This window comes from Podarcis melisellensis (assembly GCF_964234715.1).
Source record: "Podarcis melisellensis genome assembly, chromosome: 1".
Classification (NCBI taxonomy): domain Eukaryota; kingdom Metazoa; phylum Chordata; class Lepidosauria; order Squamata; family Lacertidae; genus Podarcis; species Podarcis melisellensis.
Window position 1 is genome coordinate 14,495,837 of NC_138528.1, and position 24,850 is coordinate 14,520,686.

Below are 24,850 nucleotides of genomic sequence, written 5' to 3' on the forward strand. Positions count from 1 at the left end.
CGGAATAAGAGAAAATGGGAAGAATTCAACGCCACACACTTCTGATTGTTTGCTTTGTGGGGAGGAGATGCAGGCAACCCTCTTGCACAAGCAGAAGTCCTTACACAGTTCTTCCAGTGATGGGATTCATTAGTTGAATCCTAACCAGTTCCCTTTATCACCTCCCTGTAAACAAGCAAAGCTGGCTGGAAATGGCTTGGTGCAGCCTCTTCTCTGCTCTTCCATCTTTTCCGGGGCCGGCCCTATCATTAGGCAAAGTGGGGTGGCTGCCTAGGGGAAGATGATGATAGTTGTCATGAAATGGCAGCAAATGGTTAGTAATTTTAATTTCTTATTGTTTTGCTGCAAGAGATGTGGAGACTTAGTTGGGGGAGTTGTTGCCTTAAGCGCAAACACAACTTGGCCAGTTGTGGGTACAATATGACTTTTAGTGTGATTTGGGGGGGGGATGGGGGTGGGGGCAGCCATTTAATTGTCTCAGGCACCAAGATGTTTGGCCAACTCTGATCATCTTGCTCTGCCTTCTCTCTCCAAAAATGCCCACATGGTGTTTAAAGAAGGGATAAGATGGGCTCACCCTGTACAGAATGCACTGAAGGAGCCCCCAACTGCCCCTGATAAATTTAAAGCAAAATTCAGGGGGAAATGAAAGAATGCTGCAGAATAGAATGCGCTACTGGTTTTGATCTTTAAAGCCCTATGCAGCCTAGGACCCTCGTACCTACGGGACCGCCTCTCTTGGTATGCCCAGCAGAGGACCTTAAGGTCCATAAATAACAACATTTTGGAGGTCCCAAGCCTCAAGGAGGTTAGATTGGTTTCAACTAGGGCCAGGGCCTTTTCAGCATTGGCCCCAACATGGTGGAATGCTCTGTCACAAGAGACTAGGGCCCTGTGGGATTTGACATCTTTCCGCAGGGCCTGCAAGACGGAGCTGTTCCTCCTGGCCTTCGGCTTAGACTCACTCTGACCTCTTATATGGGATTTAGTATATAAATTTTCCCTTGGCTTTTTTGCTGGCCCATGCAGGACCAGCATGGATAGCTGGCTCGGGTAAATATCTGGTGTCTCCTCCCTTTATGGTCTTGATTTATGGGCTACTACTAAAATGACAAACCTAGACAGCATCTTAAAAAGCAGAGACATCACCTTGCCAACAAAGGCCCGTATAGTTAAAGCTATGGTTTTCCCAGTAGTGATGTATGGAAGTGAGAGCTGGACTAGAAAGAGGGCTGATCGCCAAAGAATTGATGCTTTTGAATTACGGTGCTGGCAGAGCAAGAAGATCAAACCTCTCCATTCTGAAGGAAATCAGCCCTGAGTGCTCACTTGAAGGACAGATTGTGAAGCTGAGGCTCCAATACTTTGGCCACCTCATGAGAAGAGAAGACTCCCTGGAAAAGACCCTGATGTTGGGAAAGATGGAGGGCACAAGGAGAAGGGGACGACAGAGGACGAGATGGTTGGACAGTGTTCTCGAAGCTACCAGCATGAGTTTGATCAAACTGCGGGAGGCAGTGGAAGACAGGAGTGCCTGGCGTGCTCTGGTCCAGGGGGTCACGAGTCGGACACGACTAAATGACAACAACTAAAATGAGGCTGCATTTTAAGCTGTATTTTAAGTCGTATTTTAATTAACTGTTTGTTTGTTTGTTTGTTGTTGTTTTTCTCTATTATGTTTTATTGTAATTCATATTTGGTGTTAGCCGCCCTGAGCCCGGCTGTGGCTGGGGAGGGCGGGGTATAAACAAAAATTTATTTATTTATTTATTTATTTATTTATTTATTTATTTATTTATTTATTTACACTCAGCATAAACCTGCTGAAATTGATGGACCTAAGTTGGTGATGGTCTTTAATTTCAGAGGGTCTACACTGAGTAAAGGAAGGGATGCAGGTGGCGCTGTGGGTTAAACCACAAATCCTAGGAGTTGCTGATCAGAAGGTTGGCGGTTCGAATCCCCGTGAAGGGGTGACCTCCTGTTGCTCGGTCCCTGCTCCTGCCAACCTAGCAGTTCGAAAGCACATCAAAGTGCAAGTAGATAAATAGGTACCGCTCCGGCAGGAACGTAAACACCGTTTCTGTGTGCTGCTCTGGTTCACCAGAAGCGGCTTTGTCATGCTGGCCACATGACCCGGGAGCTGTATGCCGGCTCCCTCGGCCAATAAAGCGAGATGAGCACCGCAACCCCAGAGTCGTCCGCGACTGGACTTAATGTTCAGGGGTCCCTTTACCTTTACTCTGAGTAAAATATATCTGGAAAAAAACCAATGAATCAAAGCAGCAATGTGCCCCCACAAAGAAGGGAATGGGGGAGCATCTATAAGGCCCAAGGATGGGTGAGCCTACCAGTTTAGGTCTCTCTCAGTTTCTCATCGTTCCAATTTGAGAGAACCCAAAACTGGCAGGTTCACCCATCCCTAATGGCAATAAAACTGAAAAAGTGGGAGTGCCCCCCCCGATGCAGCTACTTATGCGGCAGTGGGGTGGGGAGATATGACATACATATGACCGCTCCCTAGAAGTCACTTTGCACTCTATTTCGCACCCACAGAAAACCTCCACCTAGAGAACGAGAGAGATTGTAATAATCAAACCTGCAAGTTACAGCTATTCAGAATGGGTTGGCATACCTGATGTCTGGATAATCCTGGTATAAACAGTTGATGTGGTCCTTGATTCTGGGTTTTTCTTCCTCGCCAATTATTCTAGCAATGTATTCTATGGCAGGAGCGAGCCAGTCAGAAGTTGAACCCTGGGAATATGTTAGAATACCTGGTTATTCTCCCCACCACCAAATGACCTGCAGTTAAGATGGAAGCATTCAGGTTTCGAAAAAGCAATGTATCTCTGATAACATTTTGTCACCCAAAGGTTCGATCACACTCCTAGCTGGTCTCCTACTACTCATGTATTTAAATACTTTTTGTTGGTCTTTATCTTTTTAGCAGTGTACTCCTCAATTTGGTTTTTCCCCATCATCTTTTATAATCTGCTTGCATTTATTTTGCCAAAGTTTGTGTCCCTTTTTGTTCTCCACATTTCAACAAGACTTACATTTTCTAAAGGAGGGTTTCCCAAACTTTGGTCTCCACCTGTTTTTGACTACAACTCCCATCATCCCTAACTAGCAGGACCAGTGGTCAGGGGTGTTGGGAACTGTAGTCCAAAGACAGGTGGAGATTCAAGTTTAACATACCCTGTTCTAAAGGAAGATGTCTTGCCTCTAATAACCTTTTTTTGACTCTTACCACACAGACATCCTCTTGGTCTTGATCAGGCATAGGCAAACTCTGACCCTCCAGATGTTTGGGACTACAGTTCCCATCACCCCTGACCACTGGTCCTGTTAGCTAGGGATGATGGGAATTGTAGTCCCAAAACAGCTGGAGGGCTGGAGTTTGCCTATGCCTGGCCTTGATGGTACTTTTATTGATCTTCAAGAGCTTCTAATATTGTGGTTCCGAGCAATTCCAGATGTTTTGGGCTGTAAATCCCAACAGTCTTGTATTCCTAAACACCTGGTTGGAAAAGGCTGATGTAGTCAGTGCTGATGGAACTCCACTTAAGACAGCTTCTAATGTTCTACCTTTAACCCTACTACTCTTAAAATGAATCTTGTTAACACATTTTAGGAAAGAAACAACTTTAAAGGTTACAGATCTTGAGTTTTAAATAACCTCAGGTACTTTCACATCAATCCACTGCTACGATGTACTGTATTCTTCACTCTATAAGACGCACCAGACCACAAGACGCACCTAGTTTTTGGAGGAGGAAAACAAGAAAAAAAATATTCTGAATCTCAGAAGCCAGAACAGCAAGAGGGATCGCTGCGCAGTGAAAGCAGCAATCCCTCTTGCTGTTCTGGCTTCTGGGATAGCTGTGCAGCCTGCATTCGCTCCATAAGATGCACACACATTTCCCCTTACTTTTTAGGAGGGAAAAAGTGAGTCTTATAGAGCAAAAAATACGGTAGATACAAATGGCAGAAATTCCTTACCAGATGCTGCATTGTGTTGTTAATAGCTGTGGCATCCTGAGACATTATTTTGCTGACCTCGTCTCGTTTCGTTTTCCTCATTCTGCCTCTTGGCTTGAGAGTTCTCGTGATGTACTCTTTGACCACATCCTTGTGAACCTCATTGAGAAAATCCTGCATACAACAAGAAAACGTTAAAAATAATAACAGTGGGTTGGCCAAAGCACAAGAGCACAGCCAGGGGCTTATTGCCATGCCAATCCACAAGGACTGGGAAAGATTCAGAGAACCCAAAAGGATCGCAAGAAACCCGTTGGATGAGTTTTTCAGTGCACAGCCACCTGTAAGATCCAGTTTTATTCGTGTCACTGCGACGTATTGCAATGGCTACTTTTAGGCTTATTAATTCTGTCCGTTGCACCTCACTAAGAATGTCACTAATCAATTTACAGCCAAAGCAAAACAAAAATAATAAACAACAATGCAAAGCAAAACAACAATACTAAAATCGCAACATAATAATAAATAAAATCATCATCATCATCATAATAGTAATAATAGTAATAATAATTTTCCTTAACATCTTTATTGAAAGTTCAAGTTTATTGAAAGTTCAAAAAGTACATAATTAGATGTGCACTAAACATGGTGAAAGGTAAATAAAAGAGAGAAAAAGAAAAAGAGAAACATCATCATCATCATCATCTACTCTCTCTCCACCCTCAGGTCCTAGGTTTGCAACGATTAAACTCAATGTTAAAAACAACTTATTATCACTAAAATAAATTGGTTCCTATATATTTGGGTATATATGGGTATATATATTTGTTGTTGTTGCTTATTACATTTTTGAAATCTGTTGTTATGCTATGGATGTAAGAAATAGAGTTTGTCAGGCTTCAGCCCAGTCCTCAGGGTCTCTATAAATGAAATCTAACTGGATGCACCTCCAGATGTTTCTGGACTACAACTCCCATCATCCCTGATCACTGGCTATGCTGACTGGGACTGATGGGAGTTGTAGTCCAGAAACATCTGGGGGGGCGCAGGATGTTCACCCTGGGACTACATCATCCACGAGGCCCAGCCAGTATGAGGGCTGACAATAGTTCAAAAAATCTCTATATACACTATGCCATGTGTACATTGTGTGAAAGACAGGTTAGGAATGTTTTTGTTTTAATTACTTACTTGTGTTTTTATCTTGTATTTTATTCTGTGAACTGCCCTGTGATGACTATAAATTTAATAAACAAACAAACATTTTTTAAAAAAATCATTACTGAATTATTAATTCTTACTCTTACTATTACCTCACGGACGGGTTCCTGAAGATACTTTAGATGTTCTGAAGACTCCTCAATGGTGGACAATATTTTAATGATGAATGAATCGAAAGTTCTGCCACTTACGACCCATGCCTGGCTTAGAATTTTCTTGAACATTGGCTGGTGAAACACACACACACACACGTCAATATAATAATAATAATAATAATAATAATAATAATAATAATAATAATAATAATTTATTGTTTATACCCCAACCAACTGGCTGGGCTTCCCCAGCCACTCTGGGCGGCTTCCAACAAAATATTAAACTACAGTAATGCATCAAACATTAAAAGCTTCCCTAAAGAGGGCTGCCTTCAGATGTCTTCTAAAAGTCTGGTAGTTGTTGTTCTCTTTGACATCTGGTGGGAGGGCGTTCCACAGGGCGGGTGCCACCACTGAGAAGGCCCTCTGCCTAGTTCCCTGTAACTTGGCTGCTTGCATAGGTGGGGAACATACGGCCCTCCAGTTGTTGTTGGACATCAACTTCCATCAGCACCATTTGGTATGGCCAAATTCCTCCAGTGGCAGACACCAGGCTCTCAAATTTCAGTGGTGCCCTGCGCAATGGTAAAATCCGGTGCCCCTGCCTCTCAGGCTCTGTTCTACTTCATTGCTCTGGTGCCCCCTGCAGCATGGTGCCTAAGATGGCCACACCGATCATGCCACCCTAAAAGCACCTCTGGTTCCTTGCAGCTGGCCTTAAAGGATTGGAGCCTAAGGTTGTTCTGTGGCTCCTTGGGTTCTCATTCTTCAAAATCTTGATCGTGGTCCTTTGGTCTTTCCCCATAGCTTTTAAACCAGCTTTAAGTACTTGGCACATGATTCCTCGAATATTTCAGACAAGCCCTCCTGTTTCTGTGTCGATGTTTTGCTGATATGCAAGTGCATTTAAGAATAACCTGGTTAAAACACCATTGATCTATCTGCTAACACTTCTTTCCTAGGTGGGCATGAAAACAAAACTACTGGAATCTACTGGGAAACATTTTAAACTTTGCCAGGAACTATGCATGCAAAGTTTGGGAAATAAATATAGCCCCTCACAATGGACGTCTGGGCATGGAGACTTTAACATACGATACTGAGGACCATGTTCACACACTATAAAAGCTCAGGATGCCCAAGAAATGTGGGAAGATCACTTGGGGGACAGGTTCCTGCAACTGTCTATTGCACGGGTGGGGAACCAGTGACCTCCCACAAGCTGTTCGATTCCCATCATCCCATACTCTGACCATTGGACATGCTGGCTGGTGCTGATGGGAGCTGGAGCATAGCATCCTCTGGAGGACCACAGCTGCCCCATCCCTGCCCTACTGGAATAGAACTAAACCCAAAGATAAGGCAGTATGTATTGGCTATTAAGTTTTACGGTAGGAGGATAGTTTATTTTCTATGTCAGTGTAAAAATCTAATTATCATTCCTACTTTAAAAAGAGATTGTTGACAGCCAAGTAAACAGTTTCCCAGGTTTTTGATATCTGGAACTCCCCCCCCCCACCACCCTCGATTCACAGTGCAGGACCACGTTACTCTTAGACGCAAAACGATGCATATGTTACAATCAGCTCCCAGGAAAAAGCAGGAGTCAATATTCAGGGGAAGGGCTTCAGCTCAGTGGTGGAGCTGAAGAACTAGGATTTATGAATCCCTTGAACGCTGTGCATGAACACATGTAACAGAAGCACAATTTTAAAGAAAAGCACATTTGGGGAGGAATTACAGTCATACCTCGGGTTACAGACACTTCAGGTTGCGTTCTTTTGGGTTACAGATCGCCGAAACCCAGAAGTACCGGAACGGGTTACTTCTGGGTTTTGGGAGTCGCACATGCACAGAAGCGCTGAATCGCAACCTGCGAGTGCGCAGATGCGCCGCTGTGGGTTGCAAACGTGCATCCTAAAAGGATCACGTTCGCAACCTGAGCGTCCACTGTATTTGGAGCCGACGGCGAGGGGTGCTCCACCCTTTCCCACCTTTGCCCTCAGAATTCTCTTGTTTGAAACTGTGCAGCGGGGAGGACAATTTCAAGTGGAGATGCGGTGGGGGAAGGGTTAAGCACTTTCCTCCTTGCTCCCTTTCTCCTCTGCCTGGTTATCCCCCAAAGGTGTTTCCAATAAACCCCTGTGTGTGTCATATGTAGTTAGGGTCTGGTCCCTAACCAGCTGCGTGTCAATGCAGTGCTTCAAATCCAGGGTGTGATGCAAGATCTTAGAGACAGTTCAGGCGTGTGGGAGGAGGAAGGCTCAAAACAGGAAGCGCTGCAGATCGCTTTGGTAATTGTCAAGGGTGGCCTGTGTGCATTTACCGTAGATGCTCCACCTAATTAAGGGATTATGGGCAGTTGGAATGCCTCCATGAGATCTGGGCTTCTTCAGATCCCTAAACTGTATTCCCTTTGATAAATATAAGCCTTTTCCACCAGCTGGCAACTGTATTAAAGAGGCAGGAACCAATTAAAATGTAAATCAGAGGGAAAGTAAAGTGGGATAGAGGAGCGGGTCAACGAGCTGTGCTAAATCACTTTGAGCAGCTTTTCTTGGTGCTTCGCTCAGGAGCCTCTGTTTTTAAAAAAAGTAGCACAAGTCTATTTCTGTTGCAAAGACAAGGAGGCGCTGATGCATACGGAATGACCGAGCATCATCTGGTCCATGTTTTAGAGATGCGCTGGGGTAGGAGAAGCATGCCTTGAATTATTGTATTTTTTTGGATCCACATTCGCCAGGAAAGTAATCACAACATCTCAGGGCAAAATCCTCCTGCACTGTTGTCGGTCTCTGATGCTATGGTAACGTCCGCAGTATACAGTGGTACCTCAGGTTACATACGCTACATACACACTCCGCTAATGCAGAAATAGTGCTTCTGGTTAAGAACTTTGCTTCAGGATAAGAACAGAAATTGTGCTCCGGCGGCGCGGCAGCAGCAGGAGGCTCCATTAGCTAAAGTGGTGCTTCAGCTTAAGAACAGTTTCAGGTTAAATACAGACCTCTGGAACGAATTAAGTACTTAACCTGAGGTACCACTGTATGTTTAAAGCCTCTGTCCTGGAAATGTGAAAAATCCCTGCAGCAGTAGGGCTCTGTTTACATCCACAAATCTCAACAGTCAGGGCTTCACCCAAAGAATTCTGGGAAATGGAGTTTCTTAAGGGTGCTGGGAGTTGTTAAGAGACCCCTCCACCCTGCCAGAGCTACATTTAGAACTCGTGCACATTCCCCACCTTGCCTGAGGTGGCTGAGGGACTGAGGGAATGCCCATAGGCCATAGGGAGCTGCCTTACAGCAAGCCAGACTAAATATTGTCTACACTAACTCACTGGAATTAGGGTAGTGCTGGAGGAGACTCTTGAGAGTCCCATGGACTGCAAGAAGATCAAACCGATCCATTCTTAAGGAAATCAGCCCTGAGTGCTCACTGGAAGGAGAGATCTTGAAGCTGAGGTTCCAAGACTTTGGCCACCTTATGAGAAGAGAAGACTCCCTGGAAAAGACCCTGATGTTGGGAAAGATGGAGGGCACAAGGAGAAGGGGACGACAGAGGACGAGATGGTTGGACAGCGTTCTGGAAGCTACCAGAATGAGTTTGACCAAACTGCGGGAGGCAGTGGAAGACAGGAGTGCCTGGCGTTCTCTGGTCCATGGGGTCACGAAGAGTTAGACACGACTAAACGACTAAACAACAACAACTCACTCCACTGTTGCAAACAGGCAATAGTCTCATCCTTGCCTGGAGATAACGGGGATTCAATTTTGGACGTTTTGAATGGAAAGAGGAGACTGAGAGAAGATAGGATGACCATCTTCAAATATCCGAAGGGCTGTCACAAGGAAGATGGAGAGAGCTTGTTTTCTCCTGTTCTGGAGGATAGGACTCGAACCAATGGCTTCAAGTTACAAGAAAGGAGATTCCGACTAAACATCAGGAAGAACTTTCTGACAGTAAGTGATGTTCAACAGTGGAACAGTCTCCCTCGGAAGGTGCTGGACTCTCCTTCCTTGGAGGTTTTTAAGCAGAGGTTGGATGGCCATCTGTCGTGGATGCTATAGCTGAGATTCCTGCATTGCCGGGGGGTGGACTAGATGACCCCTGGGCTCCCTTGCAACTCCACAGTTCTGTGATTCTATGAAAGCAGGTGATCGGCCACTGACCAGTGGTACTTATTGTCTGTCACTGCCACTGACTGTTAGCTATGCTGACACACCAACCCCTGTGCAGACGGCAAGAGCAGCTTGTAAGTGAGGATGATGTCTGCCCTCAACAATAATTCTGCCTGGCAAGGGGCTTTACAGTTGCAAAAAGCATCACTGTTGTTTGCAACCTTGGCTTTGCTCGAAAGTGAAAGCAGCGATGGTGAGAAATTAAGTTATCTGACTTCTTAGAATTGTTCCCGTTCCTACCACATGAAAGAAGATGTGGTTTGGGTTGTTCCAAGGACATGTGCAAGGCTGTCAGTTAAACTGCTCGGAAGATATACTCCCCATCCGTTTCTCGAAGAGGCCTGACCTGATTCAAAGTGGCCTGATTCATAATAAAATAAAATTTCATCAGTTCATAATGGCAATTCAATTACGGTAAAAACAAAAAAAAAATTCCATCCAGTAGCACCTTAAAGACCAACTAAGTTAGTTCTTGGTATGAGCTTTCGTGTGCATGCACACTTCTTCAGATACCAGATTTCAGATTTCGTGCATGCACACGAAAGCTCATACCAAGAACTGACTTAGTTGGTCTTTAAGGTGCTACTGGAAGGAATTTTTTTGTTTTGACTATGGCAGACCAACACGGCTACCTATCTGTAACTGCAATTACGGTAAGTCCTTTTTCTCATTTCAGAATCCTGGGAGCATCGGTCTCCTTGCCACAGAGCCATGATTCATAGAACCCTTAATGTACTGCAGTTCCCAGAGTTCTCTGGGGGGAAGCCATGTGCTTTAAATGTGTGATGGGTGTGCTTTGAATGCATGGTGTGCCAATCTGCCCATGCACACACCCTGGCTCAGTGATGGCATCTCACGGAGGAAATCAACAAGACCTGCTGCGGCTTGGGATCTCAGCAGCTGGGTTCTAGCACAGTCTTCTTGAATTGCAAACACTCCTCTTACCTGTGTTTCCAGCTTTAATTTATTTAAAAAGCATTTCCTGTATCTCAGCATCAGACCAGTCAGGGTCTTCTCCAGTTCTTCGCAGTTGATGTGAAAAGTCGTTTGCAAGTTCATCCTGCAGTGAAAAGGCCAACAAGTCAATGTTCATTAAGGTGTAATTTACAAAGCCAATACTCCTTTATCTCTTAAAGAGCAACCCCCTTTCTCTGATTACAACAGGCATGAAGCATTAAAGGTAAAGGGTAAAGGGACCCCTGACCGTTAGGTCCACTCGTGGCCTACTCTGGGGTTGCGGCGCTCATCTCGCTTTATTGGCCGAGGGAGCCGACGTACAGCTTCTGGGTCATGTGGCCAGCATGACTAAGCTGCTTCTGGCAAACCAGAGCAGCGCACGGAAATGGCATTTACCTTCCTGCCAGAGCGGTACCTAGTTATCTCCTTGCACTTTTGACGTGCTTTTGAACTGCTAGGTTGGCAGGAGCAGGGACCGAGCAACAGGAGCTCACTCCGTTGCGGGGATTCAAACCGCCAACCTCCTGATCGGCAAGCCCCAGGCTCTGTGGTTTAGACCACAGCGCCACCCGCATTACTTGCTATTTAGTGTAGAGCAAACAGTCTAGGAACCCACAGCTAAATAATTTCACTCTGATTTCTGACGAAGATCAAAGAAGGCCAAATAGAACGATGTTGAAATTTAAGGTTTTCTTTCGGCCGCTTATTTTCCCGCTGGTTATCCTGATTAAACGCCTCGCTCTTTTAACAACTTCAAAATAAATGGCATTTCCCAAAGATCCAAATTGATTTTTGCCAACCTCTGTCTTAATTAGAAGCCTTAATTTCCCATCGCTAGGAAGAGAAGCGAAGGTGAAATTAAAAGCCTGAAATTAAATTGCATGCTAGATGGCAACTTGCCAGCTTGATCGCTGCATACCAGTAATAATGAACTCAAAGTAATGATAAAGAAAAGAATCGAAAGAGGAGTCGTGCACCAATTAAAGGTTTTAGGCTTTGAACCGATTAATCACTTAACAAATTGATTACATTTTAATACATCTGTGTATTTTTAGATCCTATATAGGAGTCTTTTCACCAAATGTGCTGGCTGGGCTTTTCAAATTTCTACCCCACCTTTCTTCCAAGATGGATTCCCCCTCCCTCCAGGTCAGGAACTGAGGTGTGCAGGGATATCCCTTGAGGAGTTCCACAAAGGCTGTGTTTCTATATTTCTTGCAAATGTGAAATATACTCGGAGTCAAGTGTGGATTTCATGCTCTTTATTCAGCTCATAGTAGTGAGGAATGCAAGTCTGCTTTATATACATTATTTACACAATGGGCCCCACGTGATTGGCTAATTCTGGGATTCACCTGTAGGCCAATCAGGTTGCGAATTCACTTCCACCTGGAGCTGGATTGGGTGGCTCCTGCAGACCAATCATACAGCTGCATTGTTTTAAGACCAATCAGACTGCTGCATTTTGGATCCTATTCAACTCAGTACATAACACAGACACTCTAAGTGTCCCTATTTTCCAGGGACGCCCCTGATTTAGAGAAGCCATCCTAGTTTCTGATTTGATCCTGGAATGCCCCACTTTTCCTTAGGATGTCCCTCTTTTCATTGGAGAAATGTTGGAGGGTATAGAATGATCCGACCCCCCAGCCATCTGAAGGCAATCCTGTATAGGGAAGGTTTTGTTTTTTTAAAAGAAAAATATAATGTTTTATTATGTTTTTAGATATGTTGGAAGCTGCCCAGAGTGGCTGGGGCAACCCAGTAAGATGTGTGGGGTTATAAATAGTAGAATGATTATTATGGAATGGGATGTCCTGATTTTCATGGGAGAAATGTTGGAGGGTATGAGAATGCCTAGCTCCGCATCCCCCTTTGCCAGTTGGCTTAGGACTGTGTTTTGCTTCCTGAGTGATGGATACGCTTCTGGAATTCCCCCCCAAGCCGTCAGCCACAGGGTGGGATCCGTCAGGGAATCCCAGGATGGTGACACTGTTCACCTGCTGGCTGAAAGGAGGAAAAACCGGTGCTGCATGAGATATTTGTGCTCTGGGGTCTGTCAAGCAGTGGATGGACTCAAGAAAGTGTTTTGAGAAGCGGAAATGACTGGCAGAATCCGAGACCAGGGAGAAGAGTCGGTGGAAGAAGATTGGAAGAAATTTAAAGTTTATTTACAGAAACATTGTAAAATTAAGGAATGTTAGAAGGATGTTGGAATGAAGTTACGTGGTTTTAGCAGAAATGTTATAAAGGATTAAGTAAAAATAGATTGTTAATTGGTGAGAATGTAAAGTTACATTATATTAATATTAATTATTAGGATAAAAACAAAGATGGAAAGGATTTGCTGAAATAGCTAACAAAAAAGGGAGGTGTAAGGAGGTCAAGGAAACAAGCAAATGAAAGATAAGTTATGGAAGGGTTGATTTGTCTTTTTTCTAATTGTTTTTACTCTTTTTTGTTCTCCTTTTTTTCTTTATTTTTGTAATCTTTCAAAACCTCAATAAATATTTTTTTTTTAAAAAAAAGAAAGTGATTGAGAAGGGGGCGTACTGTGCTTAAGTGGTGCAACAAGCATCTCATCTGGTATCTCATCCCCAACCATTCTTAAAATAAATGCCTCCAGCCTTTTAGGGAAGGTACGGTATCTCTAAACATTTTTTCTAAGTTCATTGTATATACTGTCCCCAAACACCTTTTTTTTTTTACACATGTGGTAAAAATCTACCTTCCTTATCTAAACATTTCCAGCATCTTTCACTTCTAATCCTGTACCTTTTTGCCAACTTGGTTGGGGTGAGATACCATCGATACATCACCTTCCTGATGTTTTCCTTTAATACAGTGCATGCCGTAAATTTTATGCCCTTGTTCCAGAGTTTAGACCATGCCTCAAGCTGGATGTTGTGACCCACATCTATTGCCCATTTCGTCATTACCACTTTGAGTTCCTCATCTGTATTTAATTGTAGATAATTGTAGACCCTGGTTAATAATTTGGCCTTTCCTTCTATTAATATTAATTCTATGTTTGATTTACTCTTATTAAAGCCATGTTTTATTTTATCTTTGTTAAAAATATCATTCATCTGGTGATATTGAAACCAGTCCGTCAATTTGTCTCTAATCTAATCAAGAAAGTGATTGAGAAGGTGGCATACTGTGGTTAAGATGTGTAACACCGGGAGAATCTGAGACCAGAAAGAAGAGGAATACCAAGAAGACTGGAAGAAATTTAAAGACTATTTGAATAAATATTGTAATATTAAAGATATGTAACCACTTGAAAGAACTAATCAGGCCTAGGATTAAATTAGATTTAAATATATAAATAAGAAAATGTACTATAAGAAAAGTTAGGAAATTGGAATATGACTAATATTGTTTTATGAAATAATGATATTGGAAACTGCTACATTTAATTACGAGGAAATTCAGATGGAAGAGATTAGAGGAAGTCAAGCAATATGTTTATGAAAATGGATTTTAATTAACTAATTGAATTATTTTGCAATGCCATACAGCAGCAGCAACAACAAAAAGCATGCACAAACATGTCTACATATTGGAGGAAATTGTTTGCAGTAATGTGTATACTAGTTGATAATATGTGATCATGGCCACTGGTCCCATCACCTCCTGGCAAACAGAAGGGGAAGAAATGGAGGCAGTGAGAGATTTTACTTTCTTGGGCTCCATGATCACTGCAGATGGTAACAGCAGCCACGAAATTAAAAGACACCTGCTTCTTGGGAGAAAAGCAATGACAAACCTAGACAGCATCTTAAAAAGCAGAGATGTCACCTTGCCAACAAAGGTCTGTATAGTTAAAGCTATGGTTTTCCCAGTAGTGATGTATGGAAGTGAAAGCTGGACCATAAAGAAGGCTGATCGCCGAAGAATTGATGCTTTTGAATTATGGTGCTGGAGGAGACTTTTGAGAGTCCCATGGACTGCAAGGAGATCAAACCTCTCCATTCTGAAGGAAATCAGCCCTGAGTGCTCACTGGAAGGACAGATCCTGAAGCTGAGGCTCCAGTACTTTGGCCACCTCATGAGAAGAGAAGACTCCCTGGAAAAGACCCTGATGTTGGGAAAGATGGAGGGCACAAGGAGAAGGGGACGACAGAGGACGAGATGGTTGGACAGTGTTCTCGATGCTACAAACATGAGTTTGACCAAACTGTGGGAGGCAGTAGAAGACAGGAGTGCCTGGTGTGCTCTGGTCCATGGGGTCACGAAGAGTTGGACGCGACTAAACGATTAAACAACAACAACAAGAATACTAGGAGAGATGTACACTAAAATGCAGATGAATTTTCACGAGCAGCTTCTTTTTAAAATTGCCAACTGGTGCAGAAATGTGGTGAACTGAAGGCGGGAAAAACAAGAAACTAAGAACAATCAACACTGACAGATTTGCTCATCCCTAGTCATTGCAATTGGTTTTGTTTGTTTTTTAACCATGTTTGGAGAAAAAAATGTATCCCACACATTGATAGATGTACTAATCCTTCAAAACAAAAAAAATGTATATTTACGTTTACACAATAATTTCTTGTTTTTCTTTTAATTGCCTGCTTGGGTTTCTTCTGTGGATAAAAAAAATGACAGTAACAAGCTGAATTTATTTCCAGCCCCTTCTACTGTCTTGCTAATTACTGGAGGTGCCCTGCCACCTAGAGGCAGAATAATGCTAGTGCATAAAATAAAATCTAAAAACATACTATATACTGATATTTTTAAAAATGCTTTTAGTTATATTTTGTGTTTAAATAGATTTTGAATGGCTGTAAGATGATAACGTGTTTTTGTCTCTCTTGTCTTTCCGATTGCATGTTAATTTTTATTGCCTTGATTTCCATGGTGACTATGGGCGAATGCACCTCAAAGTGTCCCCATTTTTAAGGGACAGTCCTGGATTTACAGAAGCTGTCCCAGTTTCTGATTTGATCCAGGAATGTCCCACTTTTCCTTAGGACATCCCTATTTTCACTGGAGAGATGTTGGAGGCTATGGAGTTATACGACCCCTGAGCCAAGAAGATAAGTAACTACTGTACAGTGGTACCTTGGGTTACATACGCTTCAGGTTACATACGCTTCAGGTTACATATGCTTCAGGTTACAGACTCCACTAACCCAGAAATATTAACTCGGGTTAAGAACTTTGCTTCAGGATGAGAACAGAAATCGTGCTCCAGCAGTGCAGCGGCAGGCCCCATTAGCTAAAGTGGTCCCTCAGGTTAAGAACAGTTTCAGGTTAAGAACAGACCTCTAGAACGAATTAAGTTCTTAACCTGAGGTACCACTGTATTCAACCTTTAGAAGACACCTGAAGGCATGCCTATATTGGGAAGTTTTTTTAATGTTTAGTGTTTTATTATGTTTTTATATACTGTATGTTGGTGGCTGGGCAACCCCATCAGATGGGTGGTGTAATAATAATAATAATAATAATAATAATAATAATAATAATAATAATAGATGCCCCTATTTTCATTGGATAAATGTTGGAGGGTACGAAAGCAGTGTGTGTGTGTGTCTAATTTCCTATCTCCATAACCACAATGGAAAAGGGGGTTACTGGCCTCTTAGTGGGCAGGTTCATCTTTTTGGGGGTGCACTAGTAATTTTTGTGCAGGGCTGCTTTCTAAAAAGAAATTGTAAGGCAGTAAAATGGGCATAGGGAACTTGTGTCACACCTTATTTACCTTTGTTGGATAAGTTCCCCTGATACTTCCACCCAGCACAATGTGCGGAGACTGAGGAAATGTATTTTCCCTGCAAAACGATCCCTGGACGTTCTGTTGTCCAAAAGGACACAACCAATTTGCCTTCTGTGCTAAATCCTAAGATCTGGTCCAACATCTCCTCTTCAAACACAGGGTGAGGGGTAAAAACAAACAAACAGGTTTACCTCAAGTCCTGGAAGCTGTTAAGGTAGGCCATCATGAACATCAGAAACTGGGGGTGATCTTTCGCTTGGTCCAAAAATGCTTTCCCAAAGCTGTAATAAAATTGTGGCTAATTAAAAATGGCCACTAACCAGTGATAAACACAGAACAAGCATAAACACCACAGACTTCAGCATCCTCTCCTGTTAGAGGAATCCTGCATTTGAGGATTAGCAGAAATCCTGTCTGTCTAGTCCAGTGCTTCCCAAACTTTGGGTCTCCAGCTGTTTTTGGACTACAATTCCCATCATCCCTGACCACTGGTCTTGCTGGCTAGGGATGGTGGGAGTTGTAGTCCAGAAACAGCTGGAGACCCAAGTTTGGGAAACACTGGTCTAGTCCAAGAGCCATGGGGTTGAGGAATAACCTACTGGCTGGGGGATTCACAGCTTGGCTTCCTTTACAACAAACTCCACTGTCTAATGTGGGTTTTTTAAAAGTCAGAGGAGCTGGGAAAAACTTTGGGAGAGCGATTTGAAGTTCACAGCATGTGAACAGCATCTTTGAAAATGATTTACAGATGGTATTTAATGTCAAGTAGATTTGCTAAAATGTATAAGTCCGAATCACATAAGTGCTGGAGATGTAATGATGTTTAAGGTACATTTTATCATATGTGGTGGACTGGTAAAAGAGGATTGGGAAATGATATATAATTATTTGGGGGGGGACCGTTTAAAAGTACCTTTCAAAAAAAAACACCAGAGTCCTTTTCATTGGGGATAATTCCCAACTGTTAAAAAAGCCTATTTATGTATGCCGCTACTGCGGCCCGTGTTTTGTTAGCCCCAAAATGAAAAACAAGTGAGGTCCCAACCAAAGAAAAATGGCAACTTAAACTGATGGAATATATGCAGCTTGCAGATTTAACATATAGAACAAGAGAACAAGAAGAACACACGTATAAAGAAGACTGGTAAATGTTTACTGAATATATGGGTGAAAATTGGGTTCATTTAAAAACGCTGGTAGCATTAAGATAAATCCAACAGTGTAAATAGGTTTTAATGGACTACTGAATGGTTTGGTGTATGCAAAATATGCAGGGATGTATGTTATGCAAAATGAACCACAGAAAGAGAAGAAGGGAAGTCATTGGTTTACGGTTGTTTACATGAATATTTTGAAATGTAATTTAGAAAATTTAATAAAAAATAAATACAAAAATAAAATAAAATAAAAGTCAGGGGAGTTATTGGATGATAGTTTTATCAATCATGTTTAGCCAGTTCAGCTAAAATGGGTCCTTCATGCTTAGAGAAGCAATATGAATTTGACTACTAGTTGGTGATGAGGACATTGTGATTTGCAGAGATGGCCAAACAGGCCCCAGATTTCTTTTCCAGCTCTTCTGTCTGAAGTCCTTTTCCTGGTGATGTCAGAGTCAGAATTTGGATTCATTTGGATCCATCATGCCTATTTGCTAGAAGCATTAAGCATAAAACGTGATCCAGTTTAGACACTGGTACTTTGAAACAAGCAGACATTACCGTGGTAGGAATTCTGTCACTTCTTTCACGATACCTTTGAGAACGGCGTCTTCCACTTTTTCGCAAATGCAGCCGGCTACCTTTCTGTGTTGTTTGGCGAGCTAGACCAAAGGGGACAAGGGATGTAACAAAAAGCAGAGAGGCAATGGCTTTGTTTGATGAGTACAATGGGCACCTCAATGTTTTTTTCCAGGTGTGGCAGACACAGAACATGCCAGAGCTTGCATTTTTCAAAGAGGAAACAAAAAGGACCTGGGTGAGGCAAGGGAAATCTATTTGCCAGAATTTTAACCGACTGGGGCAACAAAACACCTCATTGTTTTTTCGTAGGCAAATGGTCAGGGAAAGGTTTAAAAAAGTGGGGGGGGGGTGTAGCTTTTGAGAAGTGCAATTTCTGAAGAATCTCATTAGTGTGAATTAAGCAGGGTTGCCTTTAAATGCAAATGGAATCACATTTCCACCCCGTCCCTACCAGCAGGGCTGTGTTATTGTGATTTCTGAGGGTTGGCCATGCCTTAACTAACATCAGGCTTCCTCAACCTCGGCCCTCCAGATGTTTTTGGCCTACAACTCCCATGATCCCTAGCTAGGAGGACCAGTGGTCAGGGATGATGGGAATTGTAGTCTCAAAACATCTGGAGGGCTAAGGAAGCCTGTTAGACTAACATCATAAGACGTGCCTTATGGCAGGTCCGCTGCATCCAACTTCCTATTTCGGTAAGGTGGTCAAAGCCGATCCTCAGGGAAGCCAGCAAACAGGACAGAAAGGCAACTGCTGCAACCCCTTACAAAATTCCCAACACTTCTGCTAATCCATATACTTTTTGATTATTGAAAACATATAATAATCCCATGAAACGTTCGTAATGACAGCAGAACAAAAAGCCCTGCCTCCAAAACACCTCACCTTAATTTTTATTTTCTCCCAATATGGGTTTATTATTGTTAAGTTGTGGGCAAACATAGCAGACGACACAGCGATTCTTCAAACAGCTCTTCTTTATTCAGATGTCAGAACAGAACTAAGCTGAGGGGCTCAGTCAGCCTGCTTATATAGAGCTCCAGAACAACTGTAACTGTTGCCATTTTCTAAAACTATCCGATCACTGAACGTCACTTTTCGATCCTCCATTTGCATAACTATCTACAGTATCCCCCTGCTGGCCCAGGGTGAGAACTTCAGTACATAACAATTATTTCTTTTGCATTTTATTTAACTGAAATGACTCAGCCCGTTGCAAATTGCAAAAATATGAGTTCCCCCTGGCTTCATTGATCTCCCAATCCCTAAATCTAGCAGGGGCTTTTATTTCTCTCTCTCTCTCTTTAAATGTGGGAGGTTGTCATTCTGCTGTGGTCACACACCTCACCCCCAATTTCTCCCTCCTCCTTTCTCTTTCCTTCCTTCTAAAAAGACTCTAAAAACCAGTTGCCTATTATGTCTGTGACACAATTGACAGCAGGTTTAATTTGTAGCTAGGAAGCGAGGGGTGGCAGTGTTAAAAATTGTAATAAAACTACATTTTGCTAAAACATTCTCCGAGGACGTGACTAACATAAATTAGCACAGTAGGCGACACCTACATACCAGAAGGTAATATTTCAATTTCCCTGGAATCAAACAACTTGCATGTGCTATGAACAATCTTAGCAAATACCGTTTGAATATCGTAGGACAGCGACGAATCGTATGGGTTTTTCTGCTCATCTGGCTGTCCTTTCCACTTTTCCTTGGTCTCCAGCATCAAAATATTCTCCAAGCAGTTCTTGGTTTCCTGCTAAATATTTAGATAAAGGGGAACAACACAGCTCAACATAATCATATATGCAAACACTTCTTTTATGCACACGCATCCCAGTTCCCTGTAGCTCTCCAGCAAAAATAGTTTTCAAAATGGGTCCAAAAGATGCTTTGGAAGCTAGTCAAGTTCTGCTGCTTGAGAAAAATTAGCAAGGGCAGACAAACTGCTTTGCAAAACAGTGTGGCCCACTGCTAAGTATGGGTGGGTGGGTGAAAATTCAATTCAGTCCGCATTTAAAGACAAACCATTCAAATCTTCCCTTTTGCAAACAATATGTTGAACCGCAAAACACAGCCATCCTTGAGAATTTGCTGAATTTAGCAATGCAGTTCTCCAAGCAAGTAATGTGTATAAAATACATATTATTAGGGTAAAGTAAAAATAACGTACAAAAGTTTCATTATATTAGGAGAAATTGCTTCCAAGAATGTGTACATTAGTCAAACCTGCACACTAAATGAACCCGTCATGGGGCTTTGATGAAAAGAGCTCACACTCACTTCTCAATGCTCCTTGCATCCCTATTTTCATCGGAGAAATGTTGGAGATTATGCCCTACTGCATGCCTTTGTTGTGGCCTAGGGTCTGTTAAAGGTAAAGGTAAAGGGACCCCTGACCATTAGGTCCAGTCGTGACCGACTCTGGGGTTGCGGTGCTCATCTCACTTTACTGGCCGAGGGAGCCGGTGTACAGCTTCTGGGTCATGTGGCCAGCATGACTAAGCCGCTTCTGGCAAATCAGAGCAGTGCACGGAAATGCTGTTTACCTTCCCACCGGAGTGGTACCTATTTATCTACTTGCACTTTGACGTGCTTTCGAACAGCTAGGTTGGCAGGAGCTGGGACCGAACAATGGGAGCTCACCCCGTTGTGGGGATTCGAACCGCTGACCTTCTGATCTGCAAGCCCTAGGCTCTGTGGTTGAACCCACAGTGCCACCTGCATCCCTGAGCACTGGATAGGTTTGCCTTTAAATGATAATTGAATCGAATTTCCCCCACCCCCATCCCCATATGTAAACCAGGAAGTAGACAAGGAATCTCCATTCAACAAATAATGCATTGCTCCTGTGGAAGTTTAAGGGGCCTTTGGGTCCCATTCATAAATGCATTTTCTAAGGCGATCACTTCATTCCAAAGGAAGTTGGGGCATTGAATGCTACAGTCTGGAATAAAAGCAGCACGTGTTTGATTTCAAAGGATTCAATCAGTGATGCAAACTTCCCCACCCTCTCCTTTGATTTATACAAGGAAATTGAGATGTTACCTGGACAGAGTTAACGTAGTTGCTCTTCAGTTTGTCTAAATCTTCTGAAGTTAACAAATCCGGCAGAGCTTCAGTTTTTATTTCTGGTTTAAGATCTGGGCATCCTAAGAGATTTTCACTACAAAAACAAAAACAGCATTCCATGATGTTTCTACATCTGGGACCTTCGTCCAGAAGCCTGTGGACAGAATCTGGCTTACAGAAAATACCTTACTGGTCTTGGCAAAGTCTTTCCCTCCCATCACTTTAAAGGAAAGGAGGGCAGCAGCAGGGGTGGTCCCTAATCTAATTCATTTTGGTGTGTTATTTTTACTAACATACACGTTTTAAAAATCTATGGCTTTTAAAATGTTTTTGTCGGAGAAGGGTTATTGGTTTGTTTTTGTTTTATTATGCATTCTGTATTCTCATTTTGTATTTTTCTGTTGTGAACTATCCTGGGATCTTTGGAAGGGCAGTATACAATAATAATAATAATAATAATAATAATAATAATAATAATAATAATAATAATAATTTTGCATGCTTTTCGTGTGCACTTTTTTGTAGCATACAGTGTTTTGTATTTTTTTTTTAATTTTAAACTTTACAAAATGTAGAGATGCACAAAGCAGATTACCAGCATCAGACCTAGAGCCAGGAACCAGGTTCATTTCATTATTCAGTGACTCTGTAGCCTCCAATGGTGTCCTAGTAATTACTGGATTCCAGGGTAACAAAAATATGAAGGGGAGGCTGGAGGAATCCATACAAGCACGTGGGAGGGGTCAGCGGTACAATTCTGCTGCATCTTGATCACATGGAAATCACATGGACATGGGTGGCGCTGTGGTCTAAACCACTGAGCCTCTTGGGCTTGCCAGTTGGAAGCTCAGCAGTTTGAATCCCCACGACAGGGTGAGCTCCCATTGCTCTGTCCCAGCTCCTGCCAACCTAGCAGTTCGAAAGCACGCCAGTGAAAGTAGATAAATAGCTACTGCTGTGACGGGAAGGTAAACGGCATTTCCATGCACTCTGGTTTCTGTCACAGTGTCTCGTAGCGCCAGACGTTGTATAGACATGGTGGCCACATGACTCGGAAAGCTGTCTGTGGACAAACATCGGCTCCCTCTGTCTGAAAGCGAGATGAGCTCCACAACCCTATTGCTGCCTTTGACTGGACTTAACTGTCCAGGGGTCCTTTACCTTTACCTTTTTTACTGAACACTGCAGCACCTATAGCTTGTGACATGGACCAAACAATATCTGCGACTTAACTATCCAGGGGTCCTTTACCTTTTCCTAATCATCATGTGATTAATGGGAAACCTACCTGCGGTATACATTAGTGACCCAGTTGAGTACTGCATAGAATTGATTGCATCCCAGGCTCTCATCTTCTTCCAGGATGCTTTGTAAATGCAAAGAGAGGGCTTTGTGGAAAGCCTTCAGGTATGCATCGCCCACACTGTAGTCTGGTGGATAGCATTTGTGTACCCAGTGTTTGATTGTCAACAAATCTGTTCTTACGACTTCTTTGAGATATCCTAAGTGTATCGACAGCCAAGAGGTGTTGTCCTCCTTCAGTGGCACAGGCACTTTTGAGACCCTGATTTCCACACTTCGCTTGACAGTGTCTTCCCAAAGCTGCCTCCAGTTCCTGGATAACCCAAGGTTGGTCACAGCCTCGGATGGGGCAGCGATGCTTGTAGCCCCAGCATGGGCTTTTTCTTCCTCTGCAATCAGAGTCACAAGAGTGTTTAAAGCCTTTGCATCCACCCTGGGAAGCTCCAGGGTTTCCTCCACGATGCGCTGGATGGCCTTAGAAACCAAGTCGTAGAGCAAGTCAATGTCCTTGGCCTTCACAATGCATTCCTTGGGGTTGTCTTCATATTTCTTGGCATCTATTTCAGCCAGAAGCTCCCTTTCTAAACCCTCGATGTTTTTGAAGGATTCTAGAAGTTTCCCGTTTTTAATAAGTTCATTTATCTGCATAACTAAAGAGAGAAATGGAGCGTGAGAGCAAGCCACATCTATTGCATGTTTTCCTCTTCAGAAATAATTTGGAATAGTTCCTCTGGGGCAGTGGTGGGGAAACTGTGACCACATTGCAGGATTCCCAAAAAATAGACCAGAGGCAATTAATATTTCATCCAGCAGAGCTTTACTGCTACTGAAAGCAAATGAACATAATGGTCACAAATGCAGTACATTCAGGATTGGCACTGCCCATAAGAAATCCAGTTAAGACAGACTTAACTTAAACTTAAAATAACATCAGTATGCAGATGATACCCAGCTCTACTTCTCTTTTAAATCAGAACCAGTGAAGGCGGTGAAGGTCCTGTGTGAGTGTCTGGAAGCGGTTGGAGGATGGATGGCGGGTAACAGAATGAGGTTGAATCCTGACAAGACAGAAGTACTGTTTTGGGGGGACAGGAGGCGGGCAGGTGTGGAGGACTCCCTGGTCCTGAATGGGGTAACTGTGCCCCTGAATGACCAGGTGCGCAGCCTGGGAGTCATTTTGGACTCACAGCTGTCCATGGAGGCACAGGTCAAATCTGTATCCAGGGCAGCTGTGTACCAGCTCCGTCTGGTACGTAGGCTGAGACCCTATCTGCCTGCAGACTGTCTCACCAGAGTGGTGCATGCTCTGGTTATCTCCCGCTTGGACTACTGCAATGCGCTCTACGTGGGGCTACCTTTGAAGGTGACCCGGAAACTACAACTAATCCAGAATGCGGCAGCTAGACTGGTGACTGGGAGCGGCCGCCGAGACCATATAACACCGGTCTTGAAAGACCTACATTGGCTCCCAGTACGTTTCCGAGCACAATTCAAAGTGTTGGTGCTGACCTTTAAAGCCCTAAACGGCCTCGGTCCAGTATATCTGAAGGAGCGTCTCCTCCCCCATCATTCTGCCCGGACACTGAGGTCCAGCTCCGAGGGCCTTCTGGCGGTTCCCTCACTGCGAGAGGCCAAGTTACAGGGAACCAGGCAGAGGGCCTTCTCGGTAGTGGCACCAGCCCTGTGGAATGCCCTCCCATCAGATGTCAAAGCGATAAACATCTACCTGACATTCAGAAGACATCTGAAGGCAGCTCTGTTCAGGGAAGTTTTTAATATGTGACATTTTAGTGTATCTTTCATCTTTGTTGGAAGCCGCCCAGGGTGGCTGGGGAAACCCAACCAGATGGGCGGGGTACAAATAATAAATTATTATTATATTATTATTATATAACTTATAATAAGTCTAAACCTTAACACTACATACAGAACACCACACCAGACGGAAAAGAGATAGAAACACAAAATGTGAAACTCAGGCTCCTTCTGGCCTTGCTGAAGAGATAACAGTTTAAGTCAGCTGCCGGTATATTCAGCTTCTCTGCAGGAATAACCCAAACATCATGAACCTTCTGCTCGTTTCTTTCACACAGAGAAGCTTCCAGAACCCTCTTGAATTAAGTAGAATAGAAAAGATCAATACTTTCTGCACTAAGAAATGCAAACTGACAGTCACAGCAAGACGGAAAGCTCACAATGAGGATGCAAGGGAGGCGACTGTACTATTTAGTTCCCTGCTAGAGTCATTATCAGAGTTCAAGAGCACATTCCAGAGAGACAGAAACTCTTAAGGGGAGTGCGAAGGAGGGCTGGAGTGGGTATGTGGCCTGAGGAGAGTCCCATGGACAGATGGAGCAGGCCAGAGGGCTGGATTTGTCCCCCAGGCCTGGGGTTGTTCACCCCTGTACTGAAAGCTTTTGTGTTCAGAAAAAGATGACTAAGAAAGGACATGATGGAGATAGATAAAACTGTGCAGTGTAATGAGAGACTGCTCCCATCATGGCCCAGTTAAATACCTGCGCTGCACTTTGCGGTTGTGTAGTTCACATGCACAGAAATGATTTGCTTAGTGCCTC

General features: G+C 43.2%; 1 protein-coding gene across 2 annotated transcripts in view; it reads right to left on the bottom strand.

The window, feature by feature from the left end:
* Positions 1–24,850, bottom strand: part of EXOC3L4 (exocyst complex component 3 like 4) — a 36,056-nt gene that overhangs the window by 2,343 nt on the left and 8,863 nt on the right. The window contains exons 4-12 of one of the 2 annotated variants that reach the window (XM_081910240.1): positions 22,261–22,924; positions 20,949–21,066; positions 19,540–19,656; positions 17,882–17,982; positions 16,355–16,444; positions 10,424–10,538; positions 5,298–5,432; positions 4,006–4,158; positions 2,636–2,757 (exon numbers count right to left, since the gene is read on the bottom strand). In XM_081910240.1, coding sequence (XP_081766366.1) covers positions 2,636–2,757; positions 4,006–4,158; positions 5,298–5,432; positions 10,424–10,538; positions 16,355–16,444; positions 17,882–17,982; positions 19,540–19,656; positions 20,949–21,066; positions 22,261–22,924 — 1,615 coding nt within the window. Of the gene's footprint in view, positions 1–2,635; positions 2,758–4,005; positions 4,159–5,297; positions 5,433–10,423; positions 10,539–16,354; positions 16,445–17,881; positions 17,983–19,539; positions 19,660–20,948; positions 21,067–22,260; positions 22,925–24,850 lie in introns of both variants that reach the window. The other variant, XM_081910239.1, reaches the window with a different exon arrangement.